Source organism: Nelumbo lutea, chromosome 3 (genome assembly GCF_056320005.1).
Source record: "Nelumbo lutea isolate HS-2025 chromosome 3, American lotus-T2T, whole genome shotgun sequence".
Taxonomy (NCBI): Eukaryota; Viridiplantae; Streptophyta; class Magnoliopsida; order Proteales; family Nelumbonaceae; genus Nelumbo; species Nelumbo lutea.
In genome coordinates, this window is record NC_142686.1 from 92981442 (window position 1) to 93000769 (window position 19328).

The 19328-nt window shown below is 41.0% G+C and overlaps 1 protein-coding gene across 1 annotated transcript; it reads left to right on the plus strand.

Annotated features, from left to right (window-relative positions):
* Positions 1–8639: 8639 nt before the first annotated feature.
* Positions 8640–12954, plus strand: LOC148866889 (uncharacterized). Its single transcript, XM_088980116.1, has 2 exons — positions 8640–12092; positions 12206–12954. The coding sequence occupies exons 1-2, from the start codon at positions 11928–11930 to the stop codon at positions 12860–12862; spliced, it is 822 nt and encodes a 273-aa protein (XP_088836242.1). The 5' UTR covers positions 8640–11927; the 3' UTR covers positions 12863–12954.
* Positions 12955–19328: the final 6374 nt, after the last annotated feature.

Sequence of the window (19328 nt, forward strand, 5' to 3'; positions counted from 1 at the left end):
TGCGACAATTCGGTACCCGAACTTTCAAAACATGACAATTCAGTACCTGCTGCTAATTAGCTGTTAACCAACCGTTAAGTGGCATTTGAAAAGACACAAATGCTATTCGAGGGTCATCTAATTTTCTTTATCAACCATCCAAACATTGACAAAAAAATTAACAGTTTCAAATCCTTGCTTCTTTTATTCAAGAAAGTTGGGGTCACCGGAATGCCCACTCAAACATGACCCCACTTTCTTGAATAGAAAAGGCAAAGATTTGGGACTGTTAATTTTTTATCAACGTTTAGATGGTTGATAAAGAAAATTAAATAACACTTGAAGAGCATTTGTGTCTTTTTCAAATGCCACTTAACGGTTGGTTAACAATTAGTTAATCAAGAATTTTCCTAAAATAAATTAAGAAAAGGCTTGTGTTAGGTTATGGCGTATCAGGGTACCTTGATATATTTAAATAACTACAGGTTCTTCCTTGGTCTTTTTTTATTACCAAAAACAAGTTCTTCCCCTAATCTATGGCACAACTTTGCCAGGTATACCAAATTCATTCATGAGGTCAAAAGTTTGATTTCTGCTTATTTCACTCCTAGACATCAATCTAGATTATCAAAGCCAAAGTTTGATGTGTTGCATAATTTGGAAAAATCTGAAAGGAAAAGGAAACATAGAAGATAATTTTGAAGTGGTCAAAAGCATTTGGGAGAGAAATACAGGGGAGGTTTAAATAATGTATCCATTGTTTAATATAAGAACAAGAGGAGATGATATTTAGTTTGTACATCTTTTCTGGGTGGATTGTCACCAAACCAGAATAGTCTATAAATTTCGGATGAGGATGATGCTTAGAAGGATAAGAAAAAAGAGGATGATGACAATGATCAAATCGATGATAACAGCCCAATTACTCATAGGGGGCATTCTTTTTTTGGATTTTGAGAGGAGGAAAGTTGGTCAATGCGGTTTTGATAACCAAGAAACCCATGTTTTTTTTTTTCAGATTTATGTGGGGACCAAGAAAAGTTTATTTTCCTGGGTATCACTCCCATCTTTTAGGTGGGTAAATAACCTTTCCACTTGGGGGGAAGTCACTAGCATTTGAATGGGACAAAAATGTCCCTTTTGATAATGAGTTTTTATGACTAAAATGGTCATTGCCTTATTTACCTAAGAAATAAAAAAACATGGGTAAATGCACTTACCCGAGTAAATCTTCCTTAGGAAACACTTATGCGGATAAGTAAATTTACCCAGGTAAATAACTTACCGAAAAGCGAACAGGGCCTTAGTGTATATAGTTATGAAATGAGACCAATGAACACTTAATGGTGTAATAGTTATAAATGATGATGATGATGATGATGATAACCATGTCTATGGCTGTAACAAGTGCAAGTGCAAGTGCAATAGGATCAGGAAAGGAATAAGGATACATATTCAGGGGTGGATGGAGCACATATAAACTTTTGTTTTCCCTGAGATTTTGCACAAGACAACGCAGCTTGTCCGCACCAACATGAAGCCTCAATCATGAAGACCATCATCATCAATTCTGATGCCTCCTCCTCCACCAGATCTACAACTATTTTTATACTTGTTGATATTGATCGGATGGGCTGCGAGGTCTTGAGAAAAATCATCATCAACTCTGATGCCTCCTCCACCAAAATAACTATTTTTATACTTGTTGATATTGCTCGGATGAGCTGCGAGGTCTTGAGCAAAATCTCCAAAAGCAAAAGCTATTGTCAAGACTCAAGAAGCAGAAGCAAACAAGTTCCTCCATGTATAGTTTTGAACAAGTTCAAGGCTTCAAGCTTTGAGAGAGAGAGATCAGATAGAGAAATTATAGAGAGAGAGAGAATACAAACTACAAAGTTTATGAGGACGTGGTGGAGGTGACGGGTTCGGGGCCTAATTAAGCAGCTACGCTTCCAGATTCCACGAGTTTAAAAGATTGAAAAAGATGGGAAGAAAGGCGGGTGACTTGTATGGATTTAAAAAGTAGATCTCTCTCTCAGAATATCGTTCATAAGTAGTGGTAAGTCAAGGACATGGACATCACCTCCTTTATGTCTAATCCCCTTTTCTGATGGAATTGGAATATCATCCCACAAACGGTTATAAGTCTCATCAATTCAATTCATTTCACCAAGCCAATGAAAATTTGGGAGGGGAAGGCCATGAGTAGGAAAATCTTAGAAGTATTGCCCAATGCAATGTACCAACTGGTGTTAAAAGATGGCGCCAGGGAATAATTAGAGTTTCCTAATAAAAAGAAATCTGAATCGGTTGTGAATAACTCATGTTTTATTTTTTTCCAAACAAAAAAAATCGCAAAGTTCTAAAAGAATAAAGAAACAAGAGAGAGCAGGCTGATGTCGACAACTGCATTTTATAATATAGTAATAGATTAAAATTTAAAACGTCGTCGTCTATGTTAGGTGTACTCTCTTTTCTCTTCGGATATCTATTTTTTTTTTCTGGTTTTGGAATTCTTTGTAAAATATCAAGAAGGCTAGATAATGGATAAAGGACTTAAACCTCCCCTGAATTTTTTCATAAATACTGAAACATTCACTTTTTTTTTTTCAAATTGGACTAAGGTGGCATTTGATAAATCTGAAATCTGAAAAGTTAAAAAGATATTATTTGTGTCTGAGATCTGAAAAGAAAGTTGGAGCAATTCTCCAACATCTGAAATTGTGAAGTTTACTATTTTACCCTTATAAATAGATTGTTTGATAATAAAAATAATATTAAATAAAAAAAATATTCTATTAATAAACAAATATTATATATTTTTAAATAAATAATTATTTATTATTTAATTAAAAATATTATTTATTTATCATTATTAACTAACAATAAATAAAAATATTTTAATTATTACTAATAAATATATTATGAAATATTCTTATTACTATATAGACATTAATACTGAACATTATTATTTATTTAAAATAAAATGATATTATTTTATAATTATTTAATAATAATATATTATTATTATTACTACAAGTATTATTAAATAAATATTATTATTTATTTAAATAAATAAATAATAGTTATTAAGTAATAATAATAATAATAATAATAATGACAAGAGTGAGGGCATTGTTGTTGTTGCATATAGATGACAATAATGAGGGCATTAATGTCATTTTATCACGTTTGATTCTTGTAAACCATGTTTTACCAGTTCATATCAGAATGTGTTTCAGTTCCTCTAATCAGACCTAAACTCAAATGCCAATGGTATCTGAAAAGAAAAGTTTTCAAGCTTTAGACATCTGAAAAGTGTTATCAGATGCCACTTAAGACCTCTCATATTAAGTGATATATTCATCAAAATCTGTTAAAATGTGACATCATATGTGGGTTATTTAATTTTTTTTGAAAACCCAAATGTTCCCTTTATGATCCCTTTGATCCCTTTTAGCAATTCAAATCTCTCTCTCTCTCTCCATTTTCTATGATGTTGTTTAACTCCACAACAAGCACAAGTTTCACCTCCAAGACTTCTACAGTGAATTAATTGGGCTTGTTTCTTTGTTTTCATCACAAATAATAAGGGCACCATGCTCAAAGCTGTTCTTTGCAACATTAAATTCAAAGTTTCAGCCTTTAGTTTACTTTCTTAGTTAGGATAGTGATGGATGAGCCAATTGAGGTCAGGGCCTTAAAGTTGTTAGGATTGGGGTTTGATTTGACAAATGGTTTTAAGTTAAAAGCATGCAAAGTGGTATCCAATGGAAAATTGGTTAAGTGAAAAGAATAGGCAGGAATTGACGTTTTCTAGAGGTCTCAATGATATCAGGTGTGATAAAAGGAATTACAATGTGCTTAAGTTCAATGAGATGATGGGTATGAATCAGTTCAAGTTTTTTTTTTTTTATTTGAATAATTATTTATGTTACTTGAGCAAGGATTAAACACTAGAAAAGAACTCCCCCTAACGTTGCAGAGATGTCTATTCCTATGTAAATAAACCAAATCCCTTCTACCTTTCTATTTTAAATTTCTAGTTTTTTTTTTTTTTCTTTTACTCCTCTATTTTCAATCGCAGATGACTTCTCTGGATCAATACTAAGCAACACTCTCAAAAATCTTGTTTCATTTTCAAACCTCCCCAAGGAAAATCCCATACTTATTGCATTTATTGGTTTTAAAGTTCAATAAATCTTCTTTTTAGTCTATATAAATCCTCTATTTTAATATTCTTTTTATTTTAAACTCTTTAAAATATTGGTTGGAAAAGTTAGTGGATGGGTTAAGACAACAAAACCAAAAAATATATATGGCAAGAGAGATTACCCTATTTTGAAAATATGAAGTAGTAAGGATAAAAAACACTTTTTAATGATTCCCGTTAGATCTCACATGGGATGTCTTAGTCCAATTTAACAAAAGAGGGGATATTTCAGTATTTACTAGATAAATTGCATTGCATTAAATGAGAATTACATGACAATTTATAGAATGATACGGACAAACCCACATCAAGTCAAACTCTTCTATCCTAATTTAACACAAACACAAATCTTATCTTATCTTAATTCAACCACACTCAAACTTATCTTTATCACATAATATCCCTAACTAGCGGGGACCCGTGCATTGTACGGGATTTATTAAGGAAAACTAAACAATAAAACACATAAGAGTATACAATTGTTTTATATTTTTAGCTTTATAAATAATGATTATTTATTTAAATTTTATTGAAGGATGAGGGTAGAGAGTTTAAGACGGCATCAGTTTTGGTGTCATCATCAAGTTGGGAGCCAAGAGCCTCCAATTCATTTATATAACCTATCGTCTGTATGACGTGGTTTTGAATTGGTTAGCTTTCAGTCATCCTTGTGGTCATTAGCAGTTTGAGGACTTTTTTTCTTGCAGAACAATTTTGCTCCTCATATATGGTTTTTAAACTATCTAGGATATCTTTGTAGATATCAATTTTGTTAAATTGTCTCTACATAGAATTATCTAAGGAGGCTATGACATAACACTGGGTAAGAGAATTTTTTTCTTCTCATTCCTTATATCCTCTCATTCTTGCCTCAGAAGCCCTATCACCCCGACGTTCTGATGTTGGGTTTTTGGCAACTTTGTCCAATTTTTCAAATGTGAGCACTAGGTTTAGGTTACGAAACCAGTCTAGACAAAAACTGCATCCCTACGAAATTGCAATCTGTAGATCGATCTCCATCTACAATCTTTGTCTTCTCTGCAATATCCAACAATTTTTTCGATGTAAAAAAAATAGAAAACCCTAATTTCTATTGGTTACATCAGAAAAACCTAATGCATTCTTTATAGAAAAGAAAAATAATTAATTTCAGACCAAATAATCAAATTAATAAATTCAGTGTGCACAAATTTTAACACCATCAAGAATTTGATCTCTACCACACTTTTAGCCCAAGATTTTAAGAATCCATAATATAACAATTCTATATATATATATATATATTAGATCATTGGCTCATTCTAAGAACTGAATTCTCAGATCTCAAAGTTTTCTACTAACTGCTCAAATCGGCTAGACTAGTTTTTGTTGATTTTAGTTTTGATTCAAATTCGGTTTGGTTTAGTCCAAGGGCTGAGCCTAGTGCTTTGATACCATTGTTGGAAGGGTTATGACCGATCATATGAATGGTCGAACCATGCTAGGTGGCTGTGCAAATTTTCAAAAATTTTCTAATCCTTTTGGGAATCGAATTCCCTATGTTTTGAAAAACTACACTTTTTAGGACCGGTCTTGCATTGAAGCAGATCAGATTTGAAACCAATAAAAGAGGGAGACTTATACCTAATACAGACACCACAAATGCAGATCCCAAGGTGGAAGTTCATGTCCAAATCAGTCCCAAAACTAGTCTCCACTAAAGGTGGTGCAGTGTGTAGGTGAAGCTGATTCAGTAACACAGGTGATCCTATCACTATGATCACATACTTACAAGAATTCTCAGACTGTCTCAACATACCTAGGTTTTGACCCTCAATGGATCTCATTGATTAATATATCAAAGACAACACAATCCAATACATAGTGTGGTACGGTTATCAAATTTAGGAGTTGTGTATAACTTTCTAGTTTTGCCCATCAATCTCCAAGGTTCATGGCATAACTGGAATATGGTCTGGATTTAATGTTTCATCCAAACACACACTACATGTGCTTTAGGTCTAACCCTAGCAGCTGAGACAAGTTGCTCAACTATTTTGTTAGTACATTAGTGTCAGTCTTGCTAGGATAAACTCCCCAAATCTATCTAACAGTTGAGAATATTCTAAATTAACACGAGTCTCATAAGTGTCTAATGTAAGAGGTAATTTTATAGAAGCATAATAATATCAATGGGAAATAATAATATACTTTTATTCATTTATAATAAATGTATATGTACATCAATCTAATTGGAGCTAAGGACATACATTATCTACCATCCATGACCCCACTTTGCATTAGATGATGTGCACTCTTAGTAAGACCACTACAATAATCTAAGACGACGATTTTCTGTTTTAGTACTGCACATCGTAATAAAAGTGAACTCTTCGAAATTAGCCCTGCCCAAGCCCACACCTGACTTGAATATATGCATCAAATTTCAGTGCAGTGCAAGAGGGGAGGGGCCCATATTTGAACAGATTAGGTTCGACCTTAGGCTCAGATTGGGCCTGACTTTGACCTTAAACTTGTCCTTACCAACCCAATTGATATTTGTAAATAATCCAATCCATCATACAAATCTTTTCCTATGGCAATTAGGAACCATTTGATAGTTGATAATATGCTAATTAGACCCGATCAGATGGTTACGATCATTGAATTTGTGTGCATGGATCAATACAATAAACACAACAAACAGGATATAATTGTACAAGGGTAGCTTGTATGGCCTTACTGTTCATAATAAATCAAGAATTCAAGCGCTATAAAATGGATCGGGCCGCCTGGCACGATGTGGGCAGTATTGGGCATGACGTACAAAATAACAACATTAGTAGTAATAATAATGATGATAATGATATGTAAATATATATATTTTTTTCATAAATATAAAAATTTCATACATCGACTGTCATAACCTAGTGAAGGTTAAATTCACTACGACTTTAAAGAAAGATTTAAAAAATGGAATGTGAATAATATGTAGGAGTTCTTAGAGGTTAGTAGACTAGGTGCGACATTAAAGGAAAATGAAAGATTAGTAAGAGAAGTACAACCAGAGGAACTATTAGAAGCCATTAATTCAACCGAAGACTAAAAGGCCTCGGGCCCTAATGGATTAAAAGCTAAATTCTATAAAAAAACACTAGGACATTATTGGGGACACTGTGAAAGGTGTAGTCAAGTAGGGGTGTTAATTGGACTGGATTTGGTCCAATCCGACCCAGTCTAATGTGAGTTCATTACAAATGGACTTGGTCCAATTACAAATGGACTGGTCCATAGACTGTTCAATCTATTCAAATTCCTGTTAATTTAGATTGGTCTCAACTCAAACCTGATGATCCATTGACACCTATGTTCTAATCTTCTATCAATGGATCAGAAATTGGCTCAATCCAATATAAATTCATTATGGACGGATCAGGTCCAATCCAATATGTCATATTGGTCCATCCAGTCCATCCAAATTCAATGTCTTATTGGTCCGTCCAATTCATCCAAATGAATTTTGATATGAACGGAATCCAACCCAAAACCGGTCCATAGACACCCCTATAGTGAAGGCTTTCTTCCACTCCGAAGAATTAAATAAGCAATTGAATAGAACATGCATTACACAGATTCCAAAAATTAAGAGGATTGAACACTACAAACCCATAAATTTGTGCAATATAGTATATAAAATAATAGCAAAAATATTGATAAACAAAGTGAAGCCATTATTGGGAAAATTAATCTCTCATCTTATCAACCGGTGTTTGTTTAGGCTAGACATGTAATGAACAATATATTAATTGCGTACAAATTTTGTGGCTTATAAAATTAATACAGAAAAAGCATATGATAGATTAGAATGGCTCATGGAGAGCATCGCCTCCGTAAGTTACGAAGTATTAATTAGACCTGTTCATGGGCCAGGTAGCTCGATGGCCCGGCCCGGCCCGCATTCCAATCGGGTTTGGTCATGTAATTAGGCCCGTGGATCTGACCTCGGGCCTAACACAGTAAGTCTGACTGTGTTTCAGGCCGGGCTAGGGATTTGTCAAAGAAATCTGGCTCGAGCCCGGCCCGGCCTGACTCGACATTATATATTTTATATATCATATAAAATAATATAATATTTATAATTTAATATATATATTTTTTATTTTTTTCTTTATTATTTCTCTCTCTCTATTCAGCCGCTTCAGCAGTAGTAACAACATGTATTAAATTTCGAACTCGGGCTCGGGGACAGAGTCGTGAATTGATTGTCCCCATTGCTTGAATTGTTAACTGCTCAATTTGAGGCTATTCTTGGAATGAATAAGGGGTGGAGCAGCAAGGTCTAAGGTGTTGAAATATTTCGGGCGAGGATGGTTGAGAGGGATTTCAATCCAGGTGTTTTTGAAATGTATATGACAAGGGAAAAATCTGATTCTGCATCCGCAATGGCACAGCTGAGGCCTCGATTCGCTCCGGGCTTCTTCACGCAAGAGAAGGCGTAACAGCTCCAATTGATGACAATGGAGACCGCCAAATTCCACGACATCATGTACCACTTGGCGATCGCGTCCCGGCTGGCTTTGGATGTTCTGATCACTTCAATCGGTGAAGCTCCCCAGACTCCTCTAGTAAGTCATCGTTGTCGGTGTGCAGTGAGATCACTAGTGGATGCTTCTGGGTGAGGGAGATTGAACATCCAGGTGTTCGATTCAATCGGACCCCTTCAGCTAACGGGTAAAGGCCTATTAATGTTAAAGTATGCTGACGTGGTCGCCTGTGGCGGGTTTATGCGTCCAGTGCGCCCACGGGTACACAGAACGCACACTCAAGCAAATGTACGTCTATTAGAGGAAGAGCAAAGTTCCTAAAGTCAATAATTGGAAATAGGGTAAATTAGTACCTTCCACTTTGGGGGTAGTGACAGGTAGGTACTTGAATTTTCCATTGCAACACTCAAGTATCTTCAACTCTCAAAAATAGAGCGCTTGACAGATAGCATCGGATCGAGGTAGAGGTAATCTCCTGAAACGGGTGTTCTAGTTTTTTTTTTTTTTTGAAAAAAAAAGGTAATTCATTAAACGAAGAAACAAGAACAATACAACCACTAATCAGAAGCACACAGGATAGTCTTTTAACAGAAAATCAGACAGACACAAAGGTAGAGCGGAGCTGGACCAGAAAATAGAATGGAGCCCTTTCTTTGCTACAGCATCCGCCACTCCATTCCTGGACTCGAACAAGTGATGAAGCTATAGTTTCTTCTCTTCGCTACTTCCTTAATGTCTCGACAGCAAAAACAAATTTCAGGATCCACATCAATTCCAGAATTACAAGATTTAACCAAGTTAGCACAATCGGTTTCAAAAAGGACATTTGATAGCTCAAGATGATCAACAAAAGAAACTGCCTTCCACAACTGCTAAAGGCGAGCAAGCTTTTAGTGGACCAAAACCTGCACCCCAGCAGAAGCCAAGGTGGTCACGCAATACAAACCGGAGGAAGCTTTGTTGATTGTCAAAAACCTGCACCGAAATTCATATTCAACAATCCCTTATTAGGTGGGAGTCACGGCAAACCTGTAGACTTCGGAATAGAGCTGGCAGAGCCTTACAATTTCTGCTGCAAAGATGATATCTCTCCGCTATTGACCTATTGATATTGGACAAAGCCTCAAAAGGATTCAAATCTTTTCCTTCAAAGAGAAATTCATTTCTATCTTTCTACATTTCCCATAAAATTAATGTTATTTTTGAGATTATATCACAGTTACTTTTTCCCAAAGAGGTTATAATATTTGTTAGCCATCCTCCAAAGGAGGGGAACTGCTTTGCATGATCTGGGTTAATACCAATACCAGAGCCCAGCCATAAACATCTCGAATTTTCACACAAGAGGAGAGCATGCATAGTGGTTTTTGGCTCTTTTTCACATCTCTCACAAGTATTATCTGTAACCAAACCCCTACGAAATAGATTCCTTTTAACAGCACTTCCATCTAAACTGCATCTCTAAAGGAAATGTTTAACTTTTGGTTCAATAGGAAGCTTCCAAAGAAGATTCCAATAACTTCTCTCAAAGCTTGGTTTGTCAAATTCATTGCAGATTCTTCCTAAAGGGACTTAGCTATAAAGTTTGATGATTTGGTTGTGATGCAACACAATCCGGGCATTCCTACTTGGCGGAAACCTGGCTCCTAGCTGGTGACGGACGGTACCTGAGATGAAGAGGAAAGTGAAGAATTCCCAGGGAGCTCGCCCAACGAGAACACTCTGATGCTTAAGTTAGAACTCTAAGAGAACTATCGAGAATGCAAAGAGAGAGCTAAGAGTGCAGAAGGCGCAAGTTCAGTACCTTTTATCCTTGGGGATCAGGGTCCTTTAATATTGGAGATCTGTCAAATTAGGCGTAACCACCTCTGCCAAGCCAGGTGTAACCGCCTCTGCTGCAGCCGTTACTCCCAGAGCCAAGGTGGCGGATGCAGGCAGCCGTTGCAGGGTACAGACCTGTCAGGCATGCCACATCTTGCAAAAATGGCAAGCACGACGCCGCCTGACGAGGGACGTGGGCGCAACCTCCAGATTCGGCAGGTACTGCTGTATGGTAGATCTTTCCTACAGGTTGTCGGGCTACTTTGCACCGAGCTACCCTACACTGAGGTGCTGGGGGTGCGCCGAGGTGCTCATGCTTGAGGCGAGCCTTAGGCAAGTATGGACAAGAGTGTTAATGGTGCTGACCCAAAGTGTTTCCAATTCAGGATACTTAGCTGCAGATCGGGGTGTTCCCTTCTCAAGAAGGAAGAGTTCGGGGCTCACTGGGAGGAGCTCGGGACTCCTCACTTGGAGGGATCTCGAGGCATTCCTCCCTTAGAGAGAATTCGGGGTAAGCTGGATGTTACTTCCTGGCGAGTTGCCATATTCACCGAGTTCATTATGCCGAGTTATGGCCAGGCTGTCACGCTGATTTGTCACTTATGCCAAGTTGTGTCCACGTGTCCCCGTGCTACGAGGTCGAGCCAAATCACCCTCCATCAATTGCCCCCCACTCCCCGTGCTGGGGGTTCTGACCAAGCGCGGGGAGTCCGCGGTGTGCCGGGTGGATTTGGCTCGGAGCTCAGGCCTTCTTGTCGGGCAACTCATTGGTCGAACCAATTCACTGCTCGGCTCGATCAAGGGCAACTCGGGTGGCGTACAATTCACGCGCGGACATCACGCGATCTGTGGACTCCGCAGACGTCAAAAAATGTGCTAAACGGATTTCACCTCGGGGGTCGTGTAGCAGGTTTTCTTGAGAGCCGTCAGATCATCTTGATCTTGACCGTTGATGCCCGAGTATAGTGGTTATAAATAGTGGGGGTCCTAGTCATTTTTCCCTCGCCATAAGTTCTCAGCATTCGTCTTGAGCTCACATCTAAGGTCTCCAGCTCAAGTCAATTCTCCCTAGTTCGGTTGCTTTCCTTGGTGAGTCCCCTTAGCTTTCCTTTCAATTTCCTTATTTCTTCCAGTTCATTTCTTTCTTTCACTATGTCTAGTTTTAGTCAACTGGATGAGCCCGAGGTGGGTACCTCAGCTCAGGGTGACCCTACCGAAGTCTAGTCTCACGAGGTGCAGGAGGTCTTATCGATTTGAAGGAGATCTTACAACCTCAGGAGCCCGAGACATCGGCAGAGCCTGTTCCAAAGGCAGCTGTGGAGCCCGAGGTCACTGCTAAGGCCACTGATGCAGCAGCTGAAGCTTCCGTCGAGCCCATTCGCACAACCGAGATGGCAATTTCCAGCTCAGGGAGTCAAGAGGGAGCCCGGAGTATCTTGATCATACACTGCAGCCTTCGGAAGTGCAAGGGGGCTATCTACGCCGAAGAGGTTTCCGAATGGGCCGACCTCACTCCTAGTCAACTCGGGGCCCGGGCTGCCACCCAATATATGATGGTAAGTTCTAAAGACTTCTTTTCTCTCTCTCTCTCTCTCTCTCTCTCTCTCTCTCTCTCTCTCTCTCTCTTTTGTTATTATCTCTTCAGTGCTAACCGATCTTCTCTTATCAGGTGAACTCCATCGTGCACGCCTTGACCCTTCAGTCCGAGAGGCACCTAAAGCAGGCTCTGGCTACCGAGGACTTGGCTCGCGCAGCCCACACCGGTCTGAGGGCAGCTCATGATCAAATCCATCGGCTAGAGAGCGATGCTTCAGCTCAGAAGAACGTCATCGAAGCACTGATGGCGGAGAAAGAAGAGTTGGCATTCGAGAAGGACAGGCTGAGGAGCAAGGTGAACGCCTTCAAGGCAGACAAGGGGGCCTTGGAGCTCGAGGTGAAAGGCCTTAAGGAGGATAAGGGAGCCCTGGAGCACGAGGTGGAGTTCCTCAAGGCTGATATTGAGGAGAAAACCGAGATCTTCACCCAGGCCATAGAGGAGACAAAGGTCAAGGCCGTTATGGACTATGTCAAGTCAGACAGGTTCAATATCGTGCTGGGGGAGGCCTATCGTAAGGGCTTCAAGCTTAGTAGGTGGTTGATAAGGCACACGTACCCCAAGCTCGACACAAGTGCCATCACCACTTCACGGATCACAAACGACATAGCCCGACAAGCTACAGAGGATCCAGATTCCAAAGAGGAGGGTGGCGACGAAGAGGTAGATGTCACCGACCTGGCCGATGCTCCCAAGGAGGTCCCAAGTAGAAACGATGAGCCCCCAAAATAGTTGTCCTTGTACTATGAACCTACGAGCTCATCCTTAGTTTCTTCTTCTTTTTTTATCGAGCTCATTGTATAGAACTTTCCATTAATGAAATTTGTTTTTTGCCAAGTGTCATTTTATTCTTTTGCCGAAATGATTGTTTTATCTGAGCTATCAGAGTTAAGTGCACGGAGTAGGTTTCTCAACTGTTGTCACCCCAAACTGTCTCCTTGTACTTTGTAGGAGTGGTTTTTATAACGTACACCGAGGTGAGCGACATAGTAAGGCATATGTCCGACCTGTCTACTCCTAGGTTACTTGAATTGATGGTTGTCCCTAGCAGGTCCAACCTGTTGTATACTGAGCTGCTTGCATCCTTGGCATACTAAGCCTATGCTGATGAGGCGGTTAGGTCATATGTAGTTTTGATGCCCTTATTTAGCTTGGCATTTTAGCCCTTTGGATGGAGGAGTGACTTAGTCACACCCTCCTAGAGTCTACCCATGTTGAAGAGGCGCCTGGGTCTTACAATGCGAGGTCTTTTTGTTAGCTCAGCATTTTGGCCCTTAGGCTTAGAGAGTGACTTGTACTCCACTCAGTTTGGTAATTTATAGGTAATATTGCCTTAATAATATTCTATGCCCGAGGTACTTGTTTCCCTTCTAGGGTTTCGAGCTCATTTGTACCTTCCCCGAGCACCCGCTTTACTTGGTAGGGTCCTCCCAATTTGGCCCGAGCTTACCAACACCGGGCTCAGGCACCATAACTTTTCGAAGGACCAGGTCTCCGATGCGGAAGTTCCGCTTTTTAACATTGGCATTATAGTACCAAGCTACTCTCTACTGGTAGGCCGCGGTCCTAATGTACACGAGGTCCCATACCTCGTCAAGTAGGTCGAGGTTGGTGCGAAGGTTGTCCTCATTTGCTTTGTCGTCGTGCGCTTCTAGGTGTAGCATGGGAACCTCGATTTCAGCTGGGACTGCCTCAGTGCCATAGGTGAGGTTGAAAGGAGTCTCTCTTGTAGCGGTCTTCACCGTGGTCCGATAAGCCCATAGAAGAATGGGTAGCTCGTTCGCCCATAGTCATTTAGCTCAATCCAGTTGTGCCTTCAGTCCGCGGAGAATGGCTCTGTTTGTGACTTCCGCTTGGTCGTTTGCTTGAGGGTGTGCTACCGAGGTAAAGTTTTGTTGTATTCTCATGTCCTTGCACCAGTTCTAGAATTTGATGTGCTCAAACTGTTTACCATTATCGGAGATTAGTACTCAAGGTAGTCTGAAGGGGCATACTATACTCTTCCAAAAGAAGTTCTACACATTCCGAGTTGTGATCGTTGTGAGGGGTTCAGCCTCAACCCACTTAGTAAAATAATCGACTGCCACCACTATGAACTTCTTTTGCCCTGTTGCTGGTGGGAATGGGCCGAGTATGTCGATCCCCCACTGTGCAAATGACCACAGACTGGTAAGATATTTTAGGTCGGCGGTGAGCTGGTGGTGGATGTTGGCATGCTTTTGACACTTGTTGCATTTTTTTACGAGCTCGGTCGCGTCTGCCTTTATCATTGGCCAGTAATATCCCTGTCGTAGTGCTTTTTGGGCGAGTGCCCTGCCCTCCAACTGTCCGCCGCATAGGCCCTCATGAGTATCGCGGAGGATGAGCTCGTCCTCAAAGGGTTGCAAGCAGCGCAGATAGGGGAGTGTGTAGGATTTTCGGTACAGTCATCCATCTATCATGACGTATTTGGTTGTCTGACGCTCTACCCTTCTGGCAGCATTACGATCTGCAGGAAGCTCGCGAGTAGATCAATCCAGCTCGGCTCTGCTTGAACGACGGGAGTGACCTCCTCTACCCCCCCCCCCCCGAGAATGCTAAGCCGATGTAAGTTCTCTATATACATGGTTCTCATGGTGTTATCGCTGGTCCTGGCTAACCGGGATAGGGCATCGGCCTCATCGTTCTTTGATCTCGGGATCTGCTGGATGAAGTGTGACTAGAAGTTGAGGAGAGCCTCTCTTACTTTGGCTAAGCGATCATGGTCGGCTCGCGAGCTTCGTACTCACCCATAACCTGGTTGATCACGAGCTGAGAATCACTGCAGATGACAATGTGTTTGGCTTTCACTTCCTAGAGCCAGCCTGTCTAGTAATGCCTCGTACTCTGCTTCATTGTTGGATGCCGTGAACTTGAAGCGTAGTGTATACTCCAGTTTCACACTGCTTAGCCCATACCAAACGATCCCAGCTCCGCTACCCTAATGGTTTGATGAGCCATCTACGTGAAGGATCCAGGGCTCCTCGTCCCAGTTTGCGCTTGGTCTCACTAGGAGAGACACCGCGCTGGTTACTACTTCACGGTCCTCGAGCTCAACCGGCCTAGAAACCTCAGGCTCGCCCGAGCTGGGGGCCTCGTGTTTGACCAGCCTGGGGACTTCAGAGCTAAAGGTGCATTCTGTGACAAAATCTGCTAAGGCTTGGGCCTTGATAGCAGTTCGCAGCTTGTATTAGAGATCGTATTTGCTGAGCTCCATGGCCCACTTCGTCAACCTACCGGAGACCTTGGGCTTGAGCAGGACTTGCCTCAGAGGTTTGTTGGTAAGGACGATGACAGTGTGAGCTTGGAAGTACAGGCGAAGCTTCCGGGCTGCAATGACCAGTGCGTAAGCCAGCTTTTTGATCTCGGGATACCTCGTCTCTGCTCCCTGCAACACTTTACTAACATAGTAGACAGGTCGTTGGACCCAATCTACTTCTCTTATTAGTACTGAGCTTACCACCTCATCACTTGCCGAGAGGTACAACTCTAAAACATCACCCTCTTTGGGTCGGGTTAAGATTGGGATGCTGGCGAGGTACCTTTTGAGCTTGTCGAATGCGAGCTGACACTCTTCGATCCATTCAAAGCCTTTGCTTTTTATTGCCTTAAAGAAAGGCAGGCAGCGATCTGCCGATTTAAACATGAAACGACTCAGAGCAGCTATACGACCGTTCAATTTCTGAACCTCCTTCAATTTCTGGGGTGGTCTCATTTCTAGGATTGCCTTAATTTTGTCTGGGTTAGCCTCAATGCCGTGCCGGTTAACGATGTACCCTAGGAATTTACCCGAGGTAACACCGAAGACACACTTATTCGGGTTCAATTTCATGTTAAACTTACGTAGAATTTCAAAAACTGAATGCAAATCTTGTATTAAATCATGTGAAAATTGGGTTTTGACGACCATGTCGTCTACATAACATTTTATTTTTCTGCCAATCAATGGCTCAAATAATTTATTTACAAGTCTCTAAAAGGTTGCCCTAGCATTTTTTAACCCAAAGGGCTTGACCTTGTAACAGTATAAGCCGAGCTCGATTATGAAGGAAGTCTTTTCTTCGTCGGTTGGGTAGCCCAAATAGGGGTCTAAGAAACTCAACAACTCATGCCCTGAGGTCGTGTCCACTAGACAGTCGATCCTAGGGAGTGGGAAGCAGTCCTTTGGGTAAGCTCGGTTTAGGTCGGTATAGTTGACGCACATGAGCCATTTACCGTTAGCCTTTTTTACCAGAACGGGATTGGCAACCCAGCTCGGGTAATGGACTTCTCTTATAAAGTCAGCTGCGAGGAGCTTCTCGACCTCCTTGTCAACTGCTCTCCATCTTTCTGGGGCTAAGTTGTGTTTTTTCTATCTAACGGGCCTAACTACAGGATCAGTATTAAGCTTGTGAGTTATGATTCTAGGGTCTATGTCGGGCATCTATGTCGCAGACCATGCAAAAACATCTAAATTTTCAAGTAAGAAACTTACCAGTTGGGATCGCAGAGGCTCCTCGATAGAAGCACTGATCTGAAGTGTCCGAGCTGGGTCCTCTATCAATGTCGGGATGGAGACAGTCTCGTCTGTGGGTGCAGCTCGCTCCTTGCACTGTTCCGCAGGTCGCTCCAGCTCGAGGTCGTCTACCACCTTGGCTTTTCCTTTGAGGATGGCGACATAGCACTTGCAGGACTCAAGCTTATCGCCTCGCGCCACCCCGACTTCGAAGTCCGTAGGAAACTCCATCGCCAGATAGGTGGAGACCGCTGCTCGTAAGGCATGGGTGATGGGCCAACCTACTATGGCATTGTACGGGGAGGGAGTTGCGACCACCAAGAAATCATGGTTGAGCTTTACCATGCTAGGCCAGGTGCCGACCTCCATACGTACGGTGACTCTTCCCAGGGGCCTGACTTCCTCTCCGCTGAAACCTACCAAGGGAGTGCTCGCAGGTTTGAGATCGCTCTCCTAGAGCTGATGTTTGTCAAATTCTACTTTGTAAAGGATATCTGCCGAGTTGCCAGAGTCGACGAGGACAAGTCGTTGATCTTTATCTTTATGACGAGGGCGTCATCGTGGGGGTAGTGGACCCCGCGCATCATTCTCTGTGAAGAATATTGGGTGTTCGGTCCTTGGCCGCTTCGGGGGATTCAGCTCTTCCCTGGCAGCCTCGTGAGCTGATGTCCGAGCTGTAACCAAGGTGCAGCCTACAACGATTGAATCTCCAACAATCACATGAATAGTTTTCCAAACTGGTCTTTCTTCAATGGGCTACCTCTATGGCTGCTCTGCTTGCCTGCTGGATTCGCTAGCAAGTGCATTAGCCGCTCAAGTAATAGAGTAGTGAGTAGAGTACCTTTCCCATGAGGACTTATGTAGCAACTACTAGTAATAAATTAGTCTATTGTTATCTGATCAGCCGCAATGTAAAATTGAAATTAAAACTACAAAGTTATTTCTAACACATTGGACCAAACAACTTGTATGCGAGTGAGGAGACAGGCTAAAGATGCATAGAAAAATAAATTCAGCAACTAGTTTTCTAGGCAATTCAAGTAGAATAGGATTCAACCTTGGTTTGATGAAATCCCAAAGCAATGAACAACCTCTCTCGAGCACATGTTCAATCTATGCATGAGTGACGGTTCTTCTATCTCTAGTAGGAATCTAATCCCCATGCATGCATTCAGATCTAGCAATTGTAGGGCTTCATTTCAGCTGGATGATCATCAACTCAGCTAAATGAACACCAACCGAATTGTACAAGTTATCTCTAACCTTGCACTCAATTCGACTCTTGATTGGCAGATCTGAATTCTTAGAGTCTTTCTCAAGCACTCTAGGAATTCCAAAAAAGAGGAACAATTCAGCTAGACTGAATTAAAGCTATCAGAATTATTTCTCAAGTAATTCAGGTATTACAAGTTCATGATCTGAAATCATAGATCTGATTTTAAAGAATAGCAGTTCGGATCTCACTATTTCATGATCTAAATTTACAGATCTGAGATTGGAAAATAGCAATTTAGACCTTGTAAATTCATGATCTGAAATTTCATATCTAAGATTTCAGACTAGCAATTCGGCCAACAATCCACAATTAAAATTCCAAACAAGAAATTTCAAGATTGAATCTACTTTACTCGAATGAACTTAGAAAACAAATTACAGAATTGAATTTACATAAAACAAGCTTTGATTACATCAAGAAAGGAAAATTTGATGGAGAAATTACATAAATCTTAGCTGAATTCGAATACCAAATGGTGCAGAAATCAAGTAAGGATGAAGCCTTGATCTCCAATTGCTTTCTCCCCCTTTGAATTCAGCTGCTTCTTCTCTTGAAGTTGCTTATTCCTCTTCTCTTCTCCTCTCTTGCGTCTATCTCTCTCTCTTTTTCTCTCTTAGAACAAGAGCTCAAGGAGAGTTTGAAATCAGATGTTGGACCCCTTTTCCCTTGGCTCTCTTCTCCTTTTATAGCCTTCTCCTCAGCCCCTTTCCTCATCTAGAAAGTTCTCTCATCTAGAAAATTCTATAGTGTAGTTCTAGATAATTCGGGCTCGATTTTGACCCCGATTTAACCTATATCTATCAAAACTCAAAACATGAAAGTTCTAGAACTTTTCTTTATCTTTTCAACTCATCTTGAATCATCTCAATTGAAGTTCGGATGAGAGAGTTATGCCCAAATTATTATTCGGTGCCGAAATTGTCCAGAATTACCCAATTAGCCTTGTTTTTCACTTAACACCTCCTTTCTCTCTTCTAGAAAGTTTCCCGCCTTTAGGCTCATTGGGCTGCACTTTGGGCTGCTCTTGAGCTGCACTTGATCTGCAAATGGGCCTCCTCATTGCTGGGCCGAATAGGCTCCATTGGAGAGCTTCGGTTGTGCTCTCTCTTTGGGCTTTCCCAAAGAGTGCAACATGGGCTGCATGGGCCAAATGACCCTCCTTTGACCTCTCGGCTGGGCCTTACTCCCAGCTGGGCTATATCACCTTTTATTTGGCCTCCTTTAACATGATTTTATGCTCTTTTTCCCTAGACTTGTCCCTTTTGACAATTTCCTGAAATCAAGCTAAATTGGGGTAGGAATTCACACAAATCAGCATCAAAACCATGCATAAACACCAGAATTTATATGTAAATTATGCACACATCACCTCATGCCACCCCGACTCCGAAGTCCGTAGGAAGCTCCAT